General features: G+C 39.2%; 3 protein-coding genes across 3 annotated transcripts in view; 1 reads left to right on the top strand and 2 right to left on the bottom strand.

Moving 5' to 3' along the window:
• LOC140226754 (BCAS3 microtubule associated cell migration factor-like) overlaps positions 1–461 on the bottom strand; it is a 46148-nt gene extending 45687 nt beyond the window's left edge. Inside the window, exon 1 of the mRNA XM_072307184.1 lies at positions 345–461. Within this exon, the coding sequence (XP_072163285.1) occupies positions 345–409 (65 nt within the window). The 5' untranslated portion in view covers positions 410–461. The remainder of the gene's footprint in view (positions 1–344) is intronic.
• A 6413-nt stretch (positions 462–6874) lies between these two features.
• On the top strand, positions 6875–12716 carry LOC140226753 (synaptosomal-associated protein 29-like). The gene is made up of 3 exons (XM_072307183.1): positions 6875–7194; positions 8533–8989; positions 10806–12716. Exons 1-3 carry the CDS (start codon positions 6949–6951, stop codon positions 10970–10972), a joined length of 870 nt encoding a protein of 289 aa, XP_072163284.1. The 5' UTR covers positions 6875–6948; the 3' UTR covers positions 10973–12716.
• Positions 12717–17948: 5232 nt separating this feature from the next.
• On the bottom strand, positions 17949–20288 carry LOC140226752 (uncharacterized). Its single transcript, XM_072307182.1, has 2 exons — positions 20134–20288; positions 17949–18947 (listed from the first exon to the last, which is right to left on the bottom strand). Exons 1-2 carry the CDS (start codon positions 20187–20189, stop codon positions 18386–18388), a joined length of 618 nt encoding a protein of 205 aa, XP_072163283.1. The 5' UTR covers positions 20190–20288; the 3' UTR covers positions 17949–18385.
• Between the last annotated feature and the right edge of the window lie 502 nt (positions 20289–20790).

The raw sequence follows: 20790 nt of genomic DNA, 5'->3' as shown, positions 1-20790 counted from the left end.
CCCACTTTGAAGGTGCCCGCTCGCTGGTCAGACGCTGTATTCGCGTAGCGTATTAACAGCGTCTGGTCGGGCTACAGGCTAAACTGCGTTAAACTTTTTTACTCACGCCCGCCAACAACTCCATCCCTTTCAGTTTCAGCGCCCCCCCCCCCCCCCCCCCCGACCGACCATCCATCCTCACACAGATATTCATCCATTGTTCCACTATTTCTTACACACAGCTCTGGCTCCAATATACTGCTGTAACATAATATGTTACAGCAGTTTGGAGCCAGTGCTGTGTGTAAGAAATACATGTGCAGGGTTTAGAAACAACATTTCTTGCGGTCAATAAAGTATCATACCTCACAGGTTGTGGCCTCACAACATTTCCCCCACGTTGAGCTCGCCTCACACCTTCGTATGACATTCTGAGGCTGGTTGACAACTGTTTTCTCCACGGCTGTGCTGTGTGTTGTAATCTGTTGTTTGTAGCTTGTGGATTTCGATTCGATACCTAGCTAGCTCACTCAGCTGTTTTCCGTTGTCTTCTGCAACTCACTACGGAACGCAGTTGTGCTGTCCAGCGGTCGTCTAACTTCGGAGTGCATGCGCCTTGTTTACAGCCTCGGAGGCCTCTAAACACGCGGTAGAGCACTCTCTAAGATACTTTTCATCAAACCATTCTTTTGCCTTCTAATAATTCGCTAAAAGAAACAAAATTTAGCTAGGAAATACCAACAGTTGCGAAACAGTCGAATGACGTTCTCATGTATAGTGTTGTCGTCTGTATGTAAATGAGGAGGATGCGTTAAAGATCAACTTATGAGGGCGGGCGATGCATACGTGTATGCATACATGCAGCGATTGTGTTCGAAGCTTCTGGCTTCAAAATCCACATCACACTAGTTAAAATTTTATTGTGCAATCGAGGATCGGCCGATTTTTTTTTTTTTTTTGATTTTTTAATTTATTTTTTTTTTCTTTTTGCAGGTGTACAACGACCAATCGAATGAAACTATTACTAATAACCCACCCAACAATAAACAAAACCACGGCGTAGGAGCACCAGTGCATTATAATATATGTCATTTTTTATTTTTGACTTTTTTGCACTGAAAACCCACAATGCACATATATATTGAATTCGGTCATTTTTCGTTCTTCACGAAGAATTACAAAGAATACGTTATTTGAAAGTTTCATATGAGTTGTTTTCATGAGGATAATACATTAATGTGCGCATCGAGGACTAGCCATTATCTGCATATATTTATTTTGTTCAAATTACAGATGGCCCTATTTTTCTTCTTGCAGCCGCCCATAAGTAGGCCTAAAATTTTGATATCATGAAAGCAAAGTTATGAAATTAGAGTTATAGCATTTTAGCAACTGCGACTCCCCATAATGCACTAAAAAGATAATAATGCTCAGTAAACTGATATTAGGCCTACAACTTTGAAATTATCAAAGTCGATGCAAAATACTGAATTAAAAAATACTGATTAAGCCTTTTGTGTGTCAACGGATGACAAAATATGCTGCACATTCATTGTGTAGGCTATTAGAAACGTCAGTCTTTTCAACCACCTAAAACTCTAATTTCATAATTTTTCTTTCATGATGTCAAAACTTATAGGCCTACTTATAATGGGCGGCTGCAAGAAAAAAAAAATAGGGCCACTCTATAATGCCTACTAACAGGAAACCAAAACCCAAAGAGCAATGTGGATTGAGTGAAAGCAGTAACATTAAAGGAAATCCAAACCAACAGAGAGAAAATAATGTAATGTGGATTGAGTGAAAGCAGCAACATTTTAGTGAAAGTTCTAGGAAAATCGGACAATCGATGCAAACGTTATGAATTTTTCAAGTTTTGGTGTTGGAACCGCTGGATGAGGAGACTACCGAGAGATTATGACGTATGTGTAGACAACAATATGTAAAGAATTGTTGTTGTTTTTTCCACAAAATTCATTTTTCATGAAAGTTGCACATTCCATCAACTAATTGATACTGACATAATAAATGATAAGGGTAGCCATTATCCCCCTGCTTTCTGAAAGCGGTTATTAGCGCTCTTTCATTATACTATAGAAAAGTGAATTAATGAGGAATTCCCTTTATATCTTCTTTGCGTTGTTGTCCACATATCAATCATAATAATTATGACCTTGTTGTTGTGTTTGAGGTGCGTCATTCACTTTTGAATATTTGCGCCTTCATCTGCATTATATTACTTTGCATAGAATTAATTCCTACAAAAATAAGCTACTCTCTAAAAAAAAAAAAAAATCGAGTGAAACTATTCACTCTTAAAGGAGTGAATAAAAAATAGAGTGAATTTAAAGTGAAATTGGAGTGAATCTTGAGTGAAAATGTTCATTTTCACTCATTTTGGAGTGACCTCAGAGATCACTCGAAGATCCCCTTGGAGTGATCCCTAAGGTCACTCTAAAACGAGTGAAAATGAACATTTTCACACAAGATTCACTCTCAATTCACTCTTTTTTGTTTTCTCTCCTTTAAATATTTTCACTTGATTTTTTTAGAGAGAGTAAATACTTCACATATTTTCATGCCCGCTATCTGTCTGCTGTCATACTGTTAGGGCAGATAAGGACTGCAGTGGTGCATGCTGCATGCATGATGACAAACGCCACAAACTCTAGTGGTCTGTCATCCAGCGGTCGTTCCAACAGCAAAACTTTAAAAATTCATAACTTTTGCATCTTGTCCGGTTTTCTTCAAACTTTCAATGATGTGTTCTCCTATGTTGTTGCTTTCACTCAATCCACATTTCTCTTTCGGTTTGGGTTTCCTTAAATAAAACACATTTATTGTGATCCATTGTTATAATTTATTGCTGTGCATACATGACATCATGACATCTCGTATAGTCTCCTCATTGAGCGGTTCCATCACCAAAACTTAAAAAAAAAATCATCGTAACTTTTGTATCATTATTGTCCGATTTTCCTTAAACTTTCACTGATGTGTTCTACTAATGTTGCTGCTTTCATTCAGTCCACACTTAATTCTCTTTGCATGGGTTTATGGATCCGAACCAATCACCACCTTTATCTTCTCTATACTCCTGTAGGCCTTTTTTTTTGGGGGGGGGGGGGGCAGGAGGATTTTTTAGTTAAATAAAGCTTAAAGGGATAGTACAGTATTGGTGGAGATGAGAATTGGACTTTTAACTTTTTGCAAGATACCAAGAAAACACTTATGAAATAGTACAGAGCATACCATTTTAAGAGGAATTCAAAGTCTATTTGATGAAAATCGGGTTTGGAATGACTGAAACATCCAAAAACAAAGTAAAACAAAGCGATCATAATAAAGTGTGGGTCCCACACTTTATTAGAATCGCTCTGTTTTCGATATCTCAGCCATTTCAAAACCAATTTTCATCAAATGAATGTTGAATTCCTCGTGGAATTACATGCTCTTTTATATTTCACAAGATGTTTCTCATTATCTCATCAAAAAATGTTAGAAACCTGAAATTAGGTCTCAACCAAAACTATACGATCCCTTTAATATCATTGATTATACACCTATAGGCTATATTTACATATAGTGAACACGCGTATACATTAATATCGATATTATGTGCCAAGCTCGAACCCCAGGCCCTATTTATTAGCTTTTTTTTTTTTTTTTTTTTTTTTTTTTTTTTTTGGAGACGCACCGGGGCAACTTTTGTTGTGACGTTCGCCACATTATCAGAGGTTATGTTCAAATTGCCGGCGTATGTGTGTTTGTTTATTTGTTTCAAAACTTACAAATGGCCGATTTGGATGAATTTTTCGGGAAAAGTTGATGTAGACAAAAGAAATAGATTTTTAAATTCCTGGTGATATTTAGATCACCGTTTGGATCCAGGTACGGTTTTTTTAGTTGTTTTTCTTTTCTTTTCTTTTTGAGGGGGAGGGAGAGAGATAGGGCGGTGAGCAGGGAGAGAAAATAATGGAACATAAAAAGAAGAGGTGTAAAAAACCGAGGATTCAGTTTAATCTGCTCAACAAAACTCGTGACGCCGGGCAGAATTTGAATCCACTTAATGCACTCTTCGAGAAATCAGTGCCAATCCATTTATTGTAAATGCGATCCATATACATCAATACCGCGCTATCTTGAAAGAAAGGTTTGTGACAACCAGATTAAAAAAGAAGAAGAAAAAAGTAAAGACCAGTCCTCACCTACACACCCTCCAGATCCTATGTTATAGGAGTTTTACATTTCGTGTTAGTTGCGGCTACGGAATCTCGAGGGTCATTTGTTGTTGTTGTTGGTGGTGGTGGTGGTGGTGGTGATGGTGGTGATTTTGCTGTTGTTGTTGTTGCTGTTGTTGAATGAAAACGATCAGAAGGTGAACAACATTATGAAGTGGCTAAATATATTAAAATTTAGTCACTTGACTTAATATGCCTCTTTGTATCGATACCTTCAGGGGTAGTGAACCGATTTACTTGGCCTTTTGTAGGATTCTCCTCAAATGATAGGCACTTGTCTAACTGGGTAGCTAAGGTCCATAAAAGCAAGATGAAATATACAAGTGGAAAATCACCATTTTCTAGTTTCATAATCTATGATAGCATGCACTTATGAAAAGGAAATCAATTGAATGAAAGAGAAAGAGGAAAGTGTCAGTGAGATGAGAAGAAAAGGAAGAGACAACATATAAAAAATTCTGCAGAAACAGACAAGAAATGATATGATTTATCTGAAAAATCATGAATTCACGAGCGCCAAAAAAAAAAAAAAAAATGAAACAACAAACTTTGTAGGCCTATGTTTGCTTAAATTGCGAAACCAACTCCCTCAACTCACATGATGATCATAGGCTCATTCTTCGAGACAGTGGACACGGAGATAATCTCATAGTCTTTTCCTGGACGTTTTCTTTTATATTCTCAGTAAAGTGTTGGTTGTTGATACAGCTGTGATAAAACAAAACAAAAACAAACATAACACATTCCCATATCATGTACAAAACGAACAAAATAAGTTTTGCTGTACAAACACTGATAACTTATTCTTTTAATTGAGATTCACAATTCACACAATTGTGACTTTTTATATAGGTATGATTAAATGGAAAAGATGACTTGGCCTCCATTGCGGTTGACCCAAGTTACGTTTCCAAGTTCAAAATTTTAATGCAGGCCATTAATAAAAACCTACTCAATGTGTGAATTGTACATTCATTAAGAGACTAAATAACTTTCTCTCCTCAAAATAAGATACTATCAGCGATATACAATGTCGTTCAGACCTTATTTTTGTTATTTTCCAATAGCCGGAAACATGGGGCGCCGGAAGCGGGGGGGGGGGGGGGGGCAGGGGTGGCACTTGCCCCCCCAAACAAAAATGTTGGGGGGCAAAACGAGTTTTTTGCCCCCCCAAAGTGCCCCCTGTAACAAATAATTAATCACTGATTTAAAGACCAAATGAACAATAAAGGCATATTTCTTGTCTAAATGTAGTAATTTCATAACTGAAAATGCAAAAATTTAATACACTAACAACATACAGTATGTATCTATACGCTAATAGGAACTTATGAGTAAATTTAGTGTATAGATGGTAGCCTCGTGTCCTCGAGTGTGCCCGCTGAAACATACCTTTAGTAAACCTTTACATTTTCATTTTCTTCTTTGTTTTCTAGCAGTATAAGAATATTTTTCATTGTTGGAACGATGCGATCACGTTTAAGCTTTTAATGAGTACATTTCAGATAAACTGCAAAGTGAAAGTGGCTCGCTCGTTCTGCCCGTACTTATAGTAAAATGAAAAGTTTTCATAAGTTATCATAGTCCTTCGCAGTGATTTCTTTTACTATGTTTAATTCCTCAGAAATTTAATTTAAAATGCTCTATAAAAGCGACTTTTATACTCTGTTTTTACAAAAAGTCCCTACCGTGGGAGGGGGTATCCTCCTCCCACATCCTCCCCCGGCTCGGTCGCTTCGCTCCCTCGACGAGGATCTCACACCATCACAAACCCCCCGTATGTTAAGATCATAGTCCTTCCCAACTGATTTTTTTTTTTCAATATGTTAATTCCCTAGAAATTTGCTTTTAAATGTTCTATAAACGCGACTTTTATACTCTGTTTTCACAAAAAAGTCCCTACCGTGGGAGGGGTATCCCCCCTCCCACACCCTCCCCCCGCTCGGTCGCTTCGCTCCCTCGCGAGGATCTCGCACCATCACATTATTAATGTACTCCCGTATGTTATGATCATAGTCCTTCCAACTGATTTTTTCAATATGTTAATTCCCTAGAAATTTACTTTAAATTCTCTATAAACGCGACTCTTATACTCTGTTTTTACAAAAAGTCCCTACCGTGGGAGGGGGTATCCCCCTCCCGCACCCTCCCCCCGCTCGGTCGCTTCGCTCCCTCGCCGAGGATCTCACACCATCACATTATTATGTACTCCCGTATGTAATAATCATAGTCCTTCGCACGATATATTTCACTATGTTTAATTCCTCAGAAATTTGCTTTTAAATGGTCCTAATAAACGCGACTTTTGTACCCTGTTTTACAAAAGCTCCCTACCAGTGGGGGGGGGGGGGAATCCCCCTTTCCACCCCCCCCCCCCCCCCCCCCCCCCCGCTCACTCGCTCCGCTCCCCGCGCCGAGGATCTCACATCGCACATAAATGTGCCCCCGTTGACATTTTGCCCCCCAAAACCAGAAGTGTTCCGGCGCGCTTGGCCCGGAAAGGATGAGTTTTGATGATAACAATGAACGATGATGATAATAAAGAAGAAACTTGAAAGAGACTAATTCGGGCTATTGTTGTGATATGAGTGTGTGATGTGGTGGTGGGTGTATTTATTGCGTGTATTGTGTATAACACCGCATAACTAGGCAAGCCAGCAGCGACGTGTGATACTGCGAGAAATACATGTAGTCTTGTAGAAGCAAAATAATCTTGAACAAAGTCAAAATGTCCAGCAGTAATCCATTTTTTGACGACGGAAGTGCCGGTGGTGGTGGAGCAGGGAACACATGGAATGACTGGGATGATCTTGGAAAGGACACAAATGATTATGATCCGAACAAGGACTATGGTTTCGGCGTCCAGAGTAAGCAAATGGAGCTGGAGAGAAGGAAACAGAACATGTTGGATAGCACACATCGCTCGATGGGGCTGATGTACGAAGCGGAACAAGTTGGCAATGAAACAGCTGCGGTAGGTTTGATGTAAACGATATCTATTCTAATGACGGGCCGTAGTAAGGTGTTTCAGTTGTTCATACATGAACTTAGCAATATAGTACAGTACACTACGATGTGCATGTGTACGATGCGATGTGGACCCTACACTAGATCCTATATCGTATTCCAAAGAGAGACGCAGCTATATGGTCATGTCAATGCTTAATTTCCAAACTCTGTAAATTAGTCAGTGCAGCTTGTGTTGTGTCAGTGTCACTAGTGTCAGTTTAGATAGTACAGTCAGTAGCAGTACAGCAGCAGTCATGTTGACAAGTTTAAGTCCTGTATAGCGTAATGTCATGTAGGTCTGCAAATGCTTTAAACATGGTAAAAGCCCCAATATGTGAAGGTAATATGTCACTAGGCCTACATCCAGTGTCAGTGTCTTTGGCAATCTCGTGAAATAGGCCTCGCCATTATGCATGTTCATACTAATACTACGGTGGCCTAATAAGCATGGCGGTTTGGCTTTCTTCCACAATATTCTTCAACTCGTGAATGCTGCCCCACCAAACGGCGTTTATGCGAAATTGATACAGCAGCGGGACCGATTTCCAGAACTTGGCATCTTTCGTCCTTCCTTTCTCCCGTTTTTTCCTTTGTTCATTCTTTTCTTTCTCCCTGTTGTTCTCGGAAAGACTTCTTAATATCCCTCGACTAATTCAACCATGAATACAACCCTAATCTAACCCTAAACAAAACCCTAACCCTAAACCTTAAACCTGAACTTGCTTGCTAATGCATGGATACACGCGCACTGCGGTGGGGGCGATTTCACGATTTTGCCTGGTCTTCTGCTGTCCAACACAGTCGAGTAGACAGTTTATACAAAAATTCAATGTAGAAAAAGTTATTGTTGCTAAAAGCCCCAGTGCCTCCAGTACAGTGTATGTAAAAAGGCTTATCATGTCAGTGTCTTATGCTGTATATACATTATGTACACAATTGAGTAAACAGTTTTTACAAAAATCCAATGTAGAACAAGTTTTTGTTGCTCTCCATACAATGTAGCCATATAGTCTTTTTCGCTGCATCTTTTCTTTTTTCTTTTTCTTTTTTGTGTGTGTTAAAGTTATCGCTATGTGACATATCTCACTCCTTGTGATCCACTAGAATACCATGCTTCGGCCTGCGAGCTGGTGATGGGTCCAATCCATACTAATCATACAATGTGGGCTATTTACATTGATTAAGGGTATATTATATTTGTCAAACAGTCACAGTAAAAACAACTCGATGCAAGTACACCCAAGTAAACCCAAGGAAGTAAGTAAGTTAGAATCATTAAATTTTGCTTCCAAACTTCCTGCAGGAATTGCTTCACCAAGGGGAGCAGCTGCGGAGGGTGGATAACAAGCTTGACAAGATCGACTCTGACCTGGACACTTCCAAGAAGCACATCACCTCCATGAAGTCAATCTTTGGTGGCATCGTCAACTACTTCAGCAAGTCCAAGCCCACCCAGCCAGAGGCACCCAAGGCCCAGGGCCCCAGCAAGCTGGCCCAGCACATGGAAAGGGTGGACGCAGAGGAGGAGATGAGGAGGGAGCACACAGACCACCCCGCCCTCCAGATCAGAGGGGTCGGGGCTTCCGGGTCAACGAACGCCGGCTCCTGGGGTACACCATCATCCCGCGGCGGTGGTGGTGGTGGTGGTGGCGGATTTGGTACATCCGGCTTTGGGGAAGAGACGAGTGGGCAGACGGCTGATGTTTGGCAGTCTTCCAGCCACATGAGGGACTTTGACAATCAGCTCAATAGCAACCTTGGTGAGAACATACAATAGGCCCGTAACTAGAATTTTTTATGGGAGGGTTCAGAATTTGAAAAAGTGGGGGGGGGGGGGGGGAGGGGCGCTAACCGAGTAGCCAAACATATGTGACCCACTACAACAAAAGGATCCTAAAGTCGCTGACGGCTGAGCCAAGAAAAATGAGTTTGAAGGTGCATCATCAGAATTGGTCAAAACAATCGGATTTCTGTTTTTGGCATAATTTTGAAGTCTAATATTTTGTCTATCATCTGCCGAAATTTCAAAACTAAATGATCAAAGGAAAGGCAAGAAATCGGCATTTTCCTGGGCCATGACTTTCTGACTTTCAACGTAACAGAATCGTGTCCGAAGATTTGGATTTAGCGCCGCAGCTAGACTCCGCCCCTAGCAACGAGGGAGTGATCTTATTGGTCAGTGTGTGGCATCCTGATTACTGATTGGTTGTGCGTAGACCATTGGCGCTAAGCTTGAATGAACATTGCCAAGGTCGCTAGGAGCATACCTTTTATTGTCAAGTGGTGAAAACTGTCTCGCCTCCCCTTGATCATGATAGCGTCGGAACGAAAACTTTGAAGGCGTTTTTCTTGAAACTCTGATTTCCACAACCACTTGACATGCGATAATAAAATCATCAATATCTCCGCAACCGAGTAGTTTTATGAGTTGTGCTATAGATATGAAATTAGAGTAGAAGAGTAAGGGAATAATCTCATGCCATTTTCAGAAAATTGTCCCCGACTTTCAGATCCTTTTGTTGTAGCGGGTCACATATTATTGTGGCTTCTATCTGTGTAAGAGTGGCCTATATCAACATGAATGCAATGAGTCACATTTAAGTGAACTCCACTTGTTTCTGATTCTGGATGACAATATTTCTGAATGTTTATGATACAAATATCTAAAAAAGAAAAAAAAAGAAGCTATTTGTGTGATGTTATTTTTGTGCCAATTCTTTGCAAATTGATGTAACCATCTAGAAAGTATCACTGCAACATATCTGCTAAAAATGTGAACAATATGTTGGAAACAAGAAAGGAATGTATAAAATCAAGTCTGGTAGAGGATTAAATGTTTAAAAGCCAAAAATGCAAACCTCACTTGTTTGTTCAATGAAGATTAATGTTTGACACCAATGAATAAGTTCACGGTGGAAGTGTTTAAATCTAGAGCATGAATTATGCAGATGTGAAGGTTAATGTGAGCAACAGGGCAACACGCATCCAAAAATGAATGCTATGTGAACTGTGCATATGCAACAGTGGACTCCCGTTATAATGAAGTCCTTGGGTCCGGCAGTTTTCTTTCGTTTTATCGAATTTTTACTTCCTTGTAATCGGAATGTTGTTATAACTGTCTTCATTATAATGGGAGTGCACTGTATACGGCATATATTTAGCAAATTTAATTTTTTACAAATTGAGACAGTTTTGCAAGTGCTAAAATTTGCAAGAGTAGAGTACAGGACATGGTACAGTAATGGATGGAGAAATGTAAGCATGTACTTTGCATTCATGTCAGTTTCAGAGTTTATATTTTAGTTGTTAAATTCATGATTGCTCATCATCCAACTCGCAAAGTTTGTGAAAATCATACCCTTGCAAAATATATGGCATATACAGTAGATTAAAACTTTGGATTTGATTTCAGATTACACAGTATGTGTGTGAATTGGGGCCAGTGTGTGTGTGTGTGTGTGTGTGTGTGCATGTTTGTTTTTCTCTTTACTCATCCTTTCAAATAGTTATGATTTCTGCATGTGTTTTTCTGTTTGTCTGTCTCTCTGTCACTGTCTCCTTGTTTCGCACATCTAGACGAAATTGGAAGTGGCCTCAGTCGACTGAAGGGTCTCGCCCTGGGTCTGAACGATGAGCTGGAGAGACAGAACGACGACATCGACAGGATCACAGGCAAAGTGGAGCGAGTGGACGACAAACTGGTGAAGACCGACAAGGACGTGAAGAAGATCCTCAGGAGATAATGGCCGTCCGCTCCTGCTTGGACACTCGAGTTAGAAGCACCACTTGCGGAGCACTTTCATGAATTCTATTTCTAACCAGTTAAAGTCTGCAACATGCATCCCCCCTCTTATCTCTGTCAGGAAAAGATCACATTAATGACTGACTGGACCTCACCTTTCTATTTGTCCAGAACACATGGGTAAAGCAAGAAAGTATGTTGTAACTATTCTAGCTCGTAGTGGAGTATGGTGTTAATGTTTTGTGGCATTTTTGCGTGCTTGTGTTGGCCTTGAAAGTTCAGGTGTTGGTGGATATGTATGAGCAAGGATATGGTCATTGAAAAACATGATAACAAAATGATGGCTGCACTGATAATTTGATAATTCATGAGACTTTTTTTATTAATATAGTGAAAGGTGATTGTTGGATTTGATCCAAAGCCCAGTAGCAAGAATATTGAAACTGGGAAATTTATCCTTGGCTTCAGCAAGGCACCAAATAATCTCAAGAGTGGACAATAGAATGTGAGAATACTAGCATTTAATACCACATACTGAGTGTTCACATATTCAGGAACAAATCGCGCCCAGACGGGTTACTTTTAGGATTATCAAGGTGTCAAATCTGAGATTTGATGCACATGGTTTCACCCTTTCTCCTTCGTGTCAGTGAATGCAGGGTTCTGTCAGGGTATAACTATTGCATGTTACAGTGTCAGGTCACGAAGCACACAGTACAATTCTTTGACAACAGACAGAGATTGAGCATGTTCTCCTGCATGGAAACTATCAGAGGAGGTGCTGTCAACAGAATTGTAATTTGAAGATGCTGATTTCTCTGCACAAGAGAAGTGAATGATTTGAAATTTTGGAATTCCATCAGCGATGGTCAAGGCAAAAGAATATATATGTAGGTTATTATGCAGCTCAGTCAAAAGAGTCAAAATTCATATGAATAAGGTGTAGGATTATTCCCATATGAAACCCTGCTGGCTGTACTATGCTGCACTGGTTAAAACATTGCTAATGACATTAATTTGCCATTTTCTTGTCGTGATAGAATGTTCAGGATGTAAACAAAATGAAAATGAGAGTGCATGAAATAAGGGGGCTGGGGCAACCATGAGCCAAAAATTCATAAATCATATTTGCTGGTACAATGTACTCGTGTATATATTTTTGATGACAGTATGTTATCCCATCATTAGTCATTGAATGATGAAATATCATGCCCATGAATCTTCATAAGGACTTCTTCAAATGATCATGAAGTTGATATTGATGTCAAAACTTTACAAATAAGAAAAAGGCATACTGTATATATTGATTTCTCAGGTTCTGATGTGGTTAAAGTTTTTTAAAGTCCCTGTCTGCCAGTGATGGGAAGTATTGATGTAGATTCTTGCCATGGTACTTACAATTGTACTGAGCTACTTCATTGTGTGGCAGTGGAAAATCCAATTGTTAGCTGGAAGCCAAAAAGGAGCCATCTTCAAAGTATTTTCCCCATTTTCAGTCTTGGCTCGTGAGAAACAGTTGTATAGTGTACTGCATCTATGGGAAATACCCATACCTTGAAAGCCAGTGGTTTATACCAAAATGAATTTTCAAGGGTTTTCAGGTAATGAAATGTTGATAAGGATTTCTGTGTTTTGTGGTATTGATAAAATCATCCTCCCCTCTAAGATAGAAGCCTTTGAAAGTTACTTTGCAGATCAGGTCACTAGGCCAGGGGGGTGTTTCACAAAGCTGTTCTTAAAGTTACGAAGGACTTAAGAACGACTGGTGATTAGTTCTTGTGCTGATTTATTGAGATTCTGGTAAGTATAGCACACAAGAACTGATCACAAGTCGTTCTTAAGCCCTTCATAACTTTAAGAACAACTTTGTAAAACACCCCCCAGTGTGCATTCAACGCATTTCATGGGAAAATATCCATTGCAGATTGCTTGGCCGACAGTTTACCAAGATCGTGTGAAAAAGAAGCGTGCAAGTCTGTATGCAAACTCCAGGCAAAATGGAGGACTGGTGTGAAATCAATGCAATTTTTTTGACAGTTCCTCCATGTTCAGTGACTTGAAGCATTGGCACAAGATGCCGTGTTGTGTGAATTACTTTTTGTCATTGACTGTATGTATTATATCACCTGCAATAGCCAATCAGTCGGCAGAATTTGTGTTTGTTGTCATGACTACTTATATAATTCGGCTACAGTCACAATGAGTCTTTGTTGTGCATTCAAGCATAATTTGGGGATCACAAATATACTTGTGTGAATATTCAACAGTAGGAGGGCATGTGTGAAATCATTTGTGATGGATGTCAAATTACATCATTTCTCCCATTTTGACATCTTTCTCCATGTCTACAAATGTCAGCATTGCTGTGTGTGATGGCAAATTATTAGACCACGTGGAAACAAGTAGGAAATTCTCACTAAATAAGATTTGTTCTTCCACCAAAATATGCTTGTTCCATCAGTCAGTATTTTTGGTCCAAAAGATGACTTTGTGTGTTACAACAAATACAATTACAGACAAGAAAGAAGAGCAATAATTAAGTACATGATATGACTGTCCCTCTCAACTTTTTACATTCTCATCGGAAAAGAGATGTACATACCATTAAAGGGACATTCCAGACAATTTATGTAATTCTACATGTAGTACATGAATCAATAGTCCCACGAATAGATGTGCAGAATTTATTGTGGTCCTGGAGCAGAGAAACCCAAACTGCAAAACCCAAAACATAATACACCGAACAAAGGTGATGGCTCACATATTCCTGTATAGAGTAGCAGTGTAATTCCATCACAATACCACTTGTCTAATAACTTCACCTTTGTAGAAGCAGTGGAAATAGCTTCTTGACTATCTGCAGTCCCCCATATCTCTGGTGATGGTACCTGCTGTCTTTAGTAATCCATCTGTAATTATGGAGTTACTATATGGTATATTGATAAAGACAAAGCGTTTTACTGACATTGGACTAGCCACTGAGAATGGACATTTCCATAGATTGTTCTTTGTTTTTGTAACTAAAGGTATGAGGAAATCTTCAAGTGGCCTTGAAGTAAAGCAATTTCATTCATTTCATTTTTTTTTTTTTTTTTTTTGGTCACATTGGTACACCAAATGTCATGCTGTTACACTTTTCAGAATTGTACTTGTCATGTAGTGTTTAAACAACTCCCTTGTCTTGGGTATCGTGGCTTAAATCATTTGTAATTTGTGATCAAATGTTTGTCGTGTAAAGTGTGAGCAGACCCAACCAGACCTATGATTGGCGGACTAGACAGTCATTTAAAAGTGTGCCCTCAAGCAAATATCTTTGAATGTTACAGTGAGGTGCAGTGATAGGATTACATTAAAGAAATCTCCAAAGACAAGCATCAGAGGCTAACTACATTACCTGACATGTAATTCTGTTGAAATATTACTTTATTATTTTGATCCTGGATTAAACTAATTGTGATGTTATACAACAACTGTAGATAAAATATTAGCAGACAAGCTGCTTTTTGCAAAGTTAATTTTCAAAGCTTCTTCAGTGCTCACATTTCAAGGTGAATATTTCAGCAATAATGGGAGGAAATATCGAGTTGCTTCAATGGAAATTATCTTTGGCAGTTGCCGTGCAATGTTCAATTTGTCTTTCCAACTTCTCATTCTGTTTTCCAGCCTCAAAGTGTGAGAAGATGATGCGTCTGGTTTTTGATGCTGTTCAACATGTGTTGGTGGGGAAAAAAAGTGATTTAACTCAAATAGGAGTTTGACCCACAGTCATGGAATACTGTAATAGTGGATATTTTCGCAAGAGTAATTTTTCGCGCTCGGCGGGTAAGATGGATTTCGCGTGTTTTTAATTCCGCAGTATCAGGACATTAACTACTGGAACATATGGCATGCAAAAATATTCATGTGCCTTTATTTTCACGATAGCGTCTGGTTGTGCGAAATGGGCGAAAATTTCCACACCGTGAAAATTTCCACTTTTACAGTAGCTTATGAAGAGCACATCATAACAGATGTGGATCTTGCTGTAAAACATGGCTTTTCTGAGAAGGCGGAAACATTGAAACTACTGGACTTAGCTGTATATACACAATTTATGTTTTCAGTGAAGTCCCATGTTCATTCACTAAATTGGCAACTCTGCATATTTTACTATTTACCTGTTATTAGAGTCTCAGAGAAAATCAAATGAAATCAGTTTAATTCATTAATTCTGAACATATTCAAGCTAAAAAAAACAACAATAACATTTGCCAATTTGAGACAGACACATGAAGTTATTGTGTTGTCAATTTAAGGATCAGTTTTTAATTCTGTAACCAAGATAAAGAATGGTACAGCATGTATACCGAGGGTAAGCAAACATTGTATAGTTAAATAAACATGAGATGCTGGTAAATTCATGCATTACCAGGGGGAGAATCATCAGTTGATCTCCACCAGTCAATGGCAGTTTCAGCCTTTTATGAGTTTAGAAGTAAATACATTGTATCTCTCTATATCAAAGGATTTTCTGGAACCTGATGTTTTAATGATAAGAGATTCAGACTTAGCATGAAACATGCTAATTGAGGCATTGGTGTGTGATTGCCAGTGTGACAAATGAGATATTTGAATGACAAACTTGTTGCCAAAGAAGATGGTCTATTTGTCCATCAAAAAGGTGAAGATTACTCCCAGGAGACAATATATGTAATGGACTTCAGTATGTTTACACATGTTTTATGATATGTAGCTTATTCAGACTTCATTTGATTATTTATGCCTTATATTTTATTTTGTTTTGCTACCAGAACTGGCCACTCATCCCATTTTATAAGAGGGTGGCTTACCTATGATTTATAGTACATTGTGTATACAATAATATGTATTTTTATGTTTATCTTGGCAATGTTTATGAAAGAAATTGTATGCGTGTTAAATTGTACCGTATCAAAATAAATCAGAGAATAAACTGTCATAGAATAATGCATCACTACAGACTACAATTAGTTGTTAATTCATATTCAACTACATTACATTTATCATGAGCAAAAATTATTACAATTATTAGAATTTAATTCATATCTTTGTCCCTTCATCCACCTATGTATCAATTAATCTCTCTATCTATCTATCTATCTATCTGTCTATTATATATCTGTCCATCCATCCATACATGTATGCAAAGTTTTTTTTTTATTTTTGTCATATGCACATGTCAACTTGTTTGTGTTTATGCTTTAGCACATTTTAATGGGCACTCCTAACAAAAGTGGCAGTGAGAAATAAAGATGATAAATGGTGTTGTGTCGCAGCCCATAGAATTACCAGGAAGCTGTTAAACAAGTACGCATAATTGTATGTGATGCATCACACGTTACCCCGGGGTACCGTAGTACCTTGTGTTACCGCGTTGGGTAGCGCCACCTCACGTCCACTCGAGGACAGCCAGAGAAAAATGCATGCACTGTGTGTGCGTGTACATAATCATTCCCATGCCACTGCATGTTATACATGTGTGCATGGCACTGTGATACCACTAGCGTGTGCTTCAGTGTATAATGCAGTGCAGTGGCTAGCGCGCACTAGCACCAGCACCAAAATAATTTCCTCTTTTTGGCACCCAGGGTACAACCTTTTTAAAAAAATAAATAATTCAACAAAATGGCGGATTTTTATTTGGTACCCCGGGATACCATTTATGTCATCATGTGTAGAGAGAGGAATGTATGCAGATGGATGCACGTTTGACTTAACTTTACCTCCGAGGATTGTGTTCAAACTCGGTTTACGTCTTTAGACACATCTCCCTGTGGGCCACACACACACAAGAAGGAAAAAAACGAAGCAATATAACGAAAATGATGAAACAGTACCAAAGTGGACACTTATTCATTGTTTGCTCAAAAGAAAGGAATATTTGCTGTAAGCCTCACAATATTTCTAGGTCTTACATGTTCCTGTACATAAAAGCAGTTTTAGACTTTTCTTTCATACAAGTCTGAGAAACTTAAAAAGTAAGACAAGTGTTTTGCAGGAGAGATGTCGAAGTCACTTTACCATTAAAATGTGCTGTGTCACAAAGATGGAGGTACATGTACTTTACATTGCACTCCTGTCTTATCTTGCTTACAGTTTCACAATAGGTGACTTGCTTTAAAATTAAGGGGGAACATTATTTGCACTTTCCTTATGCAAACAGGCTTTTATTCCGGGGAGTTGTCTCTCAGAAAGACCCGATTTTTTCCGAGACTATCTCACTCTCTATGGGGCCTTTCCATTCCATTTTCCATTCGTAGTCACAGTTTTGTGTTTCTCTTGGATTGAACCCATGCCACACGTAAATCGTAGATGGCGCTACATAGAGAAGATTCGCAGTAACAACTTCACAACCAATCATGATCTCGACCCAGCATTAACCTGATTATAGCTTCTTCTTCTTCTTCTTCTTCTTCTTCTCCTTCTTCTTCTTCTTCTTCTTCTTCTTCTTCTTCTTCTTCTTCTTCTTCTTCTTCTTCTTCTTCTTCTTCTTCTTCTTCTTCTTCTTCATCGTCTTCTACTTCTACTTCTTCCTCTTTTTTTTTTTTTGGGGGGGGGGGGGGGAGGGTGATTTTTTAAAATACACGTGTACAAAACATCGAGAAATCCTATCTAGGGATGGTTCGCATTTTATTTTGTGTAATTTCTTTTTTGCCGGTACGCTGTGTAGGAAGTTAGGACATGTGGAACAAAAATTAATAACGATCTCAGAAGTGATAAGTTTTTGAGTTTGTGTACGGCTGCAATGATTCCAGCGCATTTATTCATCTTTTCTTTCATCTTCCCAGCGCCCATGTCGAAAACAGGAAAGACAATTGTAACTGTCATGTCAACCCCCTGGACTCATCAATTCCGTCTTATATCCAAGATAAATTGAACTATTTTGAATTTTGAAGAACGGGCAAATCCTGATCAAACTTCCTCTCTAGATTGACTGTCAGGTATAGACATAAAGCAGGTTTGCTTTACTTCCATTCCAGAGGTGTTTCTTTTCTTCTCTATTCCTTTCTTTCATCCCATGGGGGCAGAGATGGCCGAAGGGTTGATTTAATGTTATTTCGTGTCGAGATAAATTACGCAAAGGCAAATTGACGAGGCAAACATCATGGTCTCATACATTGTGCTTACTTGGATGCACACAAGGTTGCAATATTTGAAAACTGCGCACCCGTGAAGGCATTCGTAGTAATGTTATATAAATCATGATTTCGACTTACATGGCAGTGTTTTGCACTTTCGAGATAAACTTTTGTTTTGTCAAATCGTAGTAGATGCCATGTCAAAGAGTTTCGATAATGTTTCTTTTACAAAAAAAGAAAGAAAAAGAAATGAAAACAAGAATTTATTGACGCGATGGTCTTTCCTTGATAATGGTTATGGTGTATATCAGCGGATGTTAGATTCCCTGCATAGGCCAATTGAATTTCTTCAGGATACCCATCTGACCCCTGGCATTGGGCACTTTCCCGAAGTTTTCCAGCTTACAGTCATGCTTCCAACCAATCAGCGCGGCGGTTGTTCGGGCGAATCTGGGCGACGACGATGCAGCTTGAGGCTTTACGATGACCGGCAACTTCCTGCCTACGGAATCTCCTTCTATTCCCGTCGACGTCGTCTTCGTCGATGTCGTCGATGAGGGCGACAACCTCTTCGACCTTCGCGGCGTTGGACGACTGCTAGATATGGAAGGAAGATTGTTGTGCGCCGACGACCTCTTGAGCGGCCTGCCGCAGCTTGTGACGGTCGGAGAATCTGATTGGACTAACGGCGTGATTTGGCTGGACGCGCTGGGCGGCGTCTGACTGCGGCAGTTGGCGTAGAAGTGCGCGTCTTCGGGATCGGGCGAGACGCGCTGGCCGGTAAGGCGCTTGTTCAGGCGAGTGTATTCTCGGGTGATGAAACCCCATTTGTCCGGCCAATTGCTCCAAGCCTGGTATTCATGTCGTACGTGATCTTTCCTGTAGGTATTGTAATCAAAGGAGAGGTGTACTAATATTTATGCCCTCCAAAAGGATAAATCGACAAATTAGTTTGTCGTTTCAAAACGCACTTGAAAAATCCAAAGATCTTCTTTAATGAGGTAATTCTAAATCAGTCGCTGAGTATTCCTAGAGCCATGTTCTAACTCAAAGGATGTTTTATTGCAAAACGGGTTAATTCCTTTCTCGTTCATTTGAGATTATTTGCGATAAAAGCGGCTAAAAAGCAAAGAAAATAATGGCAAGAAATACGGGCTTTTTTAAAATCATATCTTGAAGAATATTCCTTGTTATAGTAACAAGTGAGATATCACTGGAAATGTTTTATTTTGCCCTGTTTGGTCATGGACTTAAAATGGCGCTTATATACCCGTTTGGTGGCAATTAAACTCTTCTCATCTTCGTGGTATAGGTTGCATGATGATAGCCCTTTGAAGATAACGGAGGGGGGGGGGGGGGAAGATTTGCAGGTTTTAAAGTGCCGGTTATAAATAACATTCTGGCAGGGGATAGATGTAAAGTTGTCAGAGGTTAGGATGTTACAAGCTAAAACGCCAGTAGTCAATATATCATACAAATTTGTATGTACTACAGAGGTCAGAAGTGAATAGGTCAGGTGTAACAAAAAAAAAAGCAAAGAGGTAAGTCCGACGTAACAATGTCAACATAAGACAGAGCTAAAAGGTCAACAAAGATAATAGAGAGCATATAAAAAATTCTGGAAAGCGAACAATTTTTAAGGTGCAAAATAGGTCTTCATCATGTCTGATTTTTCTGTGTGATTATGACCGACATCGCTGTTTCATGAGGAAATACAGAAATGACTCTAGATTCCACAATTCTTTCATTTTCGTCTGATATTTGTGTCTGTTCTGGGAATGTTTGGTTGTATATGCTTCGTATTTGGAGTGGATTTCTTATTAAACACGATAGTAGTTCATCGCCTCCCAACCTCACGCTGTGCACTGCCGCAGCTCTATGACAACAAGAGCTTCTTAATGCATGCCTAAAATCTTTTCTTGGTTTTTCTCTGGCAACAACTTTCACCCTTCTTAAGTTTCATTTCGCATGTGTTATTAAAACGCGTTAAGTGCTTTTACGATTGGTTTTATACATCGTTCACACATCACCACCTTTGGGATCCATTGTGATTGCTGATACTCACCAAATTTCGTCCACATGAACATAATTTGGATTCTTCTTGGCGTTTATTGCTTGCATGTTATTTCCTGGTTCACGTGAAAATTTGTATGAAAGATATCAATGGAGTTAAAACACTACAGGAAGAGTTTTGTCTGATATGCAATCAAGACCTCGGTCTTCTTGTTTTGTTACACTTCAAAAAACGTTGTCACACAATCCCCAATTTATATCTAGGCAACGCAAGCGCGCACTGATTACGCATCCTGGAATGACGTCATAATCATGGTCAATTGTACTCGCAGAGTTGTATCCGGTTTACTGGTATGCCCTACTAGTACACTGTAGTACTTAGTATCCATGCCAAGTCAGAAGACAAGTATATATGGAGTTGTGGTAATGTTTTGCTCTCCCGTCTAACTACTGTATGTGCCGACAGTTAGCCTAAGTACGTGCATCTGTAACCCCATCAAAATTTCAGGGTGATATCACATACACTTCGATGAATAAGTATTAGACCTGTACGTTTGAGACTTGTAGCAGCACTATCTGAAGTCATTTTTCTCACTGGTCAACACTTAAAATGTACTAGTATAATATCCGCTCGTGGTCACACTTCAAGAGTGATTTTACCACCATTCTGGTCCACTGTGTCGCGATCACCCATTCGTGTTCAAATTCT

Source organism: Diadema setosum, chromosome 4 (assembly GCF_964275005.1).
Source record: "Diadema setosum chromosome 4, eeDiaSeto1, whole genome shotgun sequence".
In the NCBI taxonomy this organism is placed as follows: domain Eukaryota; kingdom Metazoa; phylum Echinodermata; class Echinoidea; order Diadematoida; family Diadematidae; genus Diadema; species Diadema setosum.
This window is presented reverse-complemented; position numbering and strand designations above follow the sequence as displayed.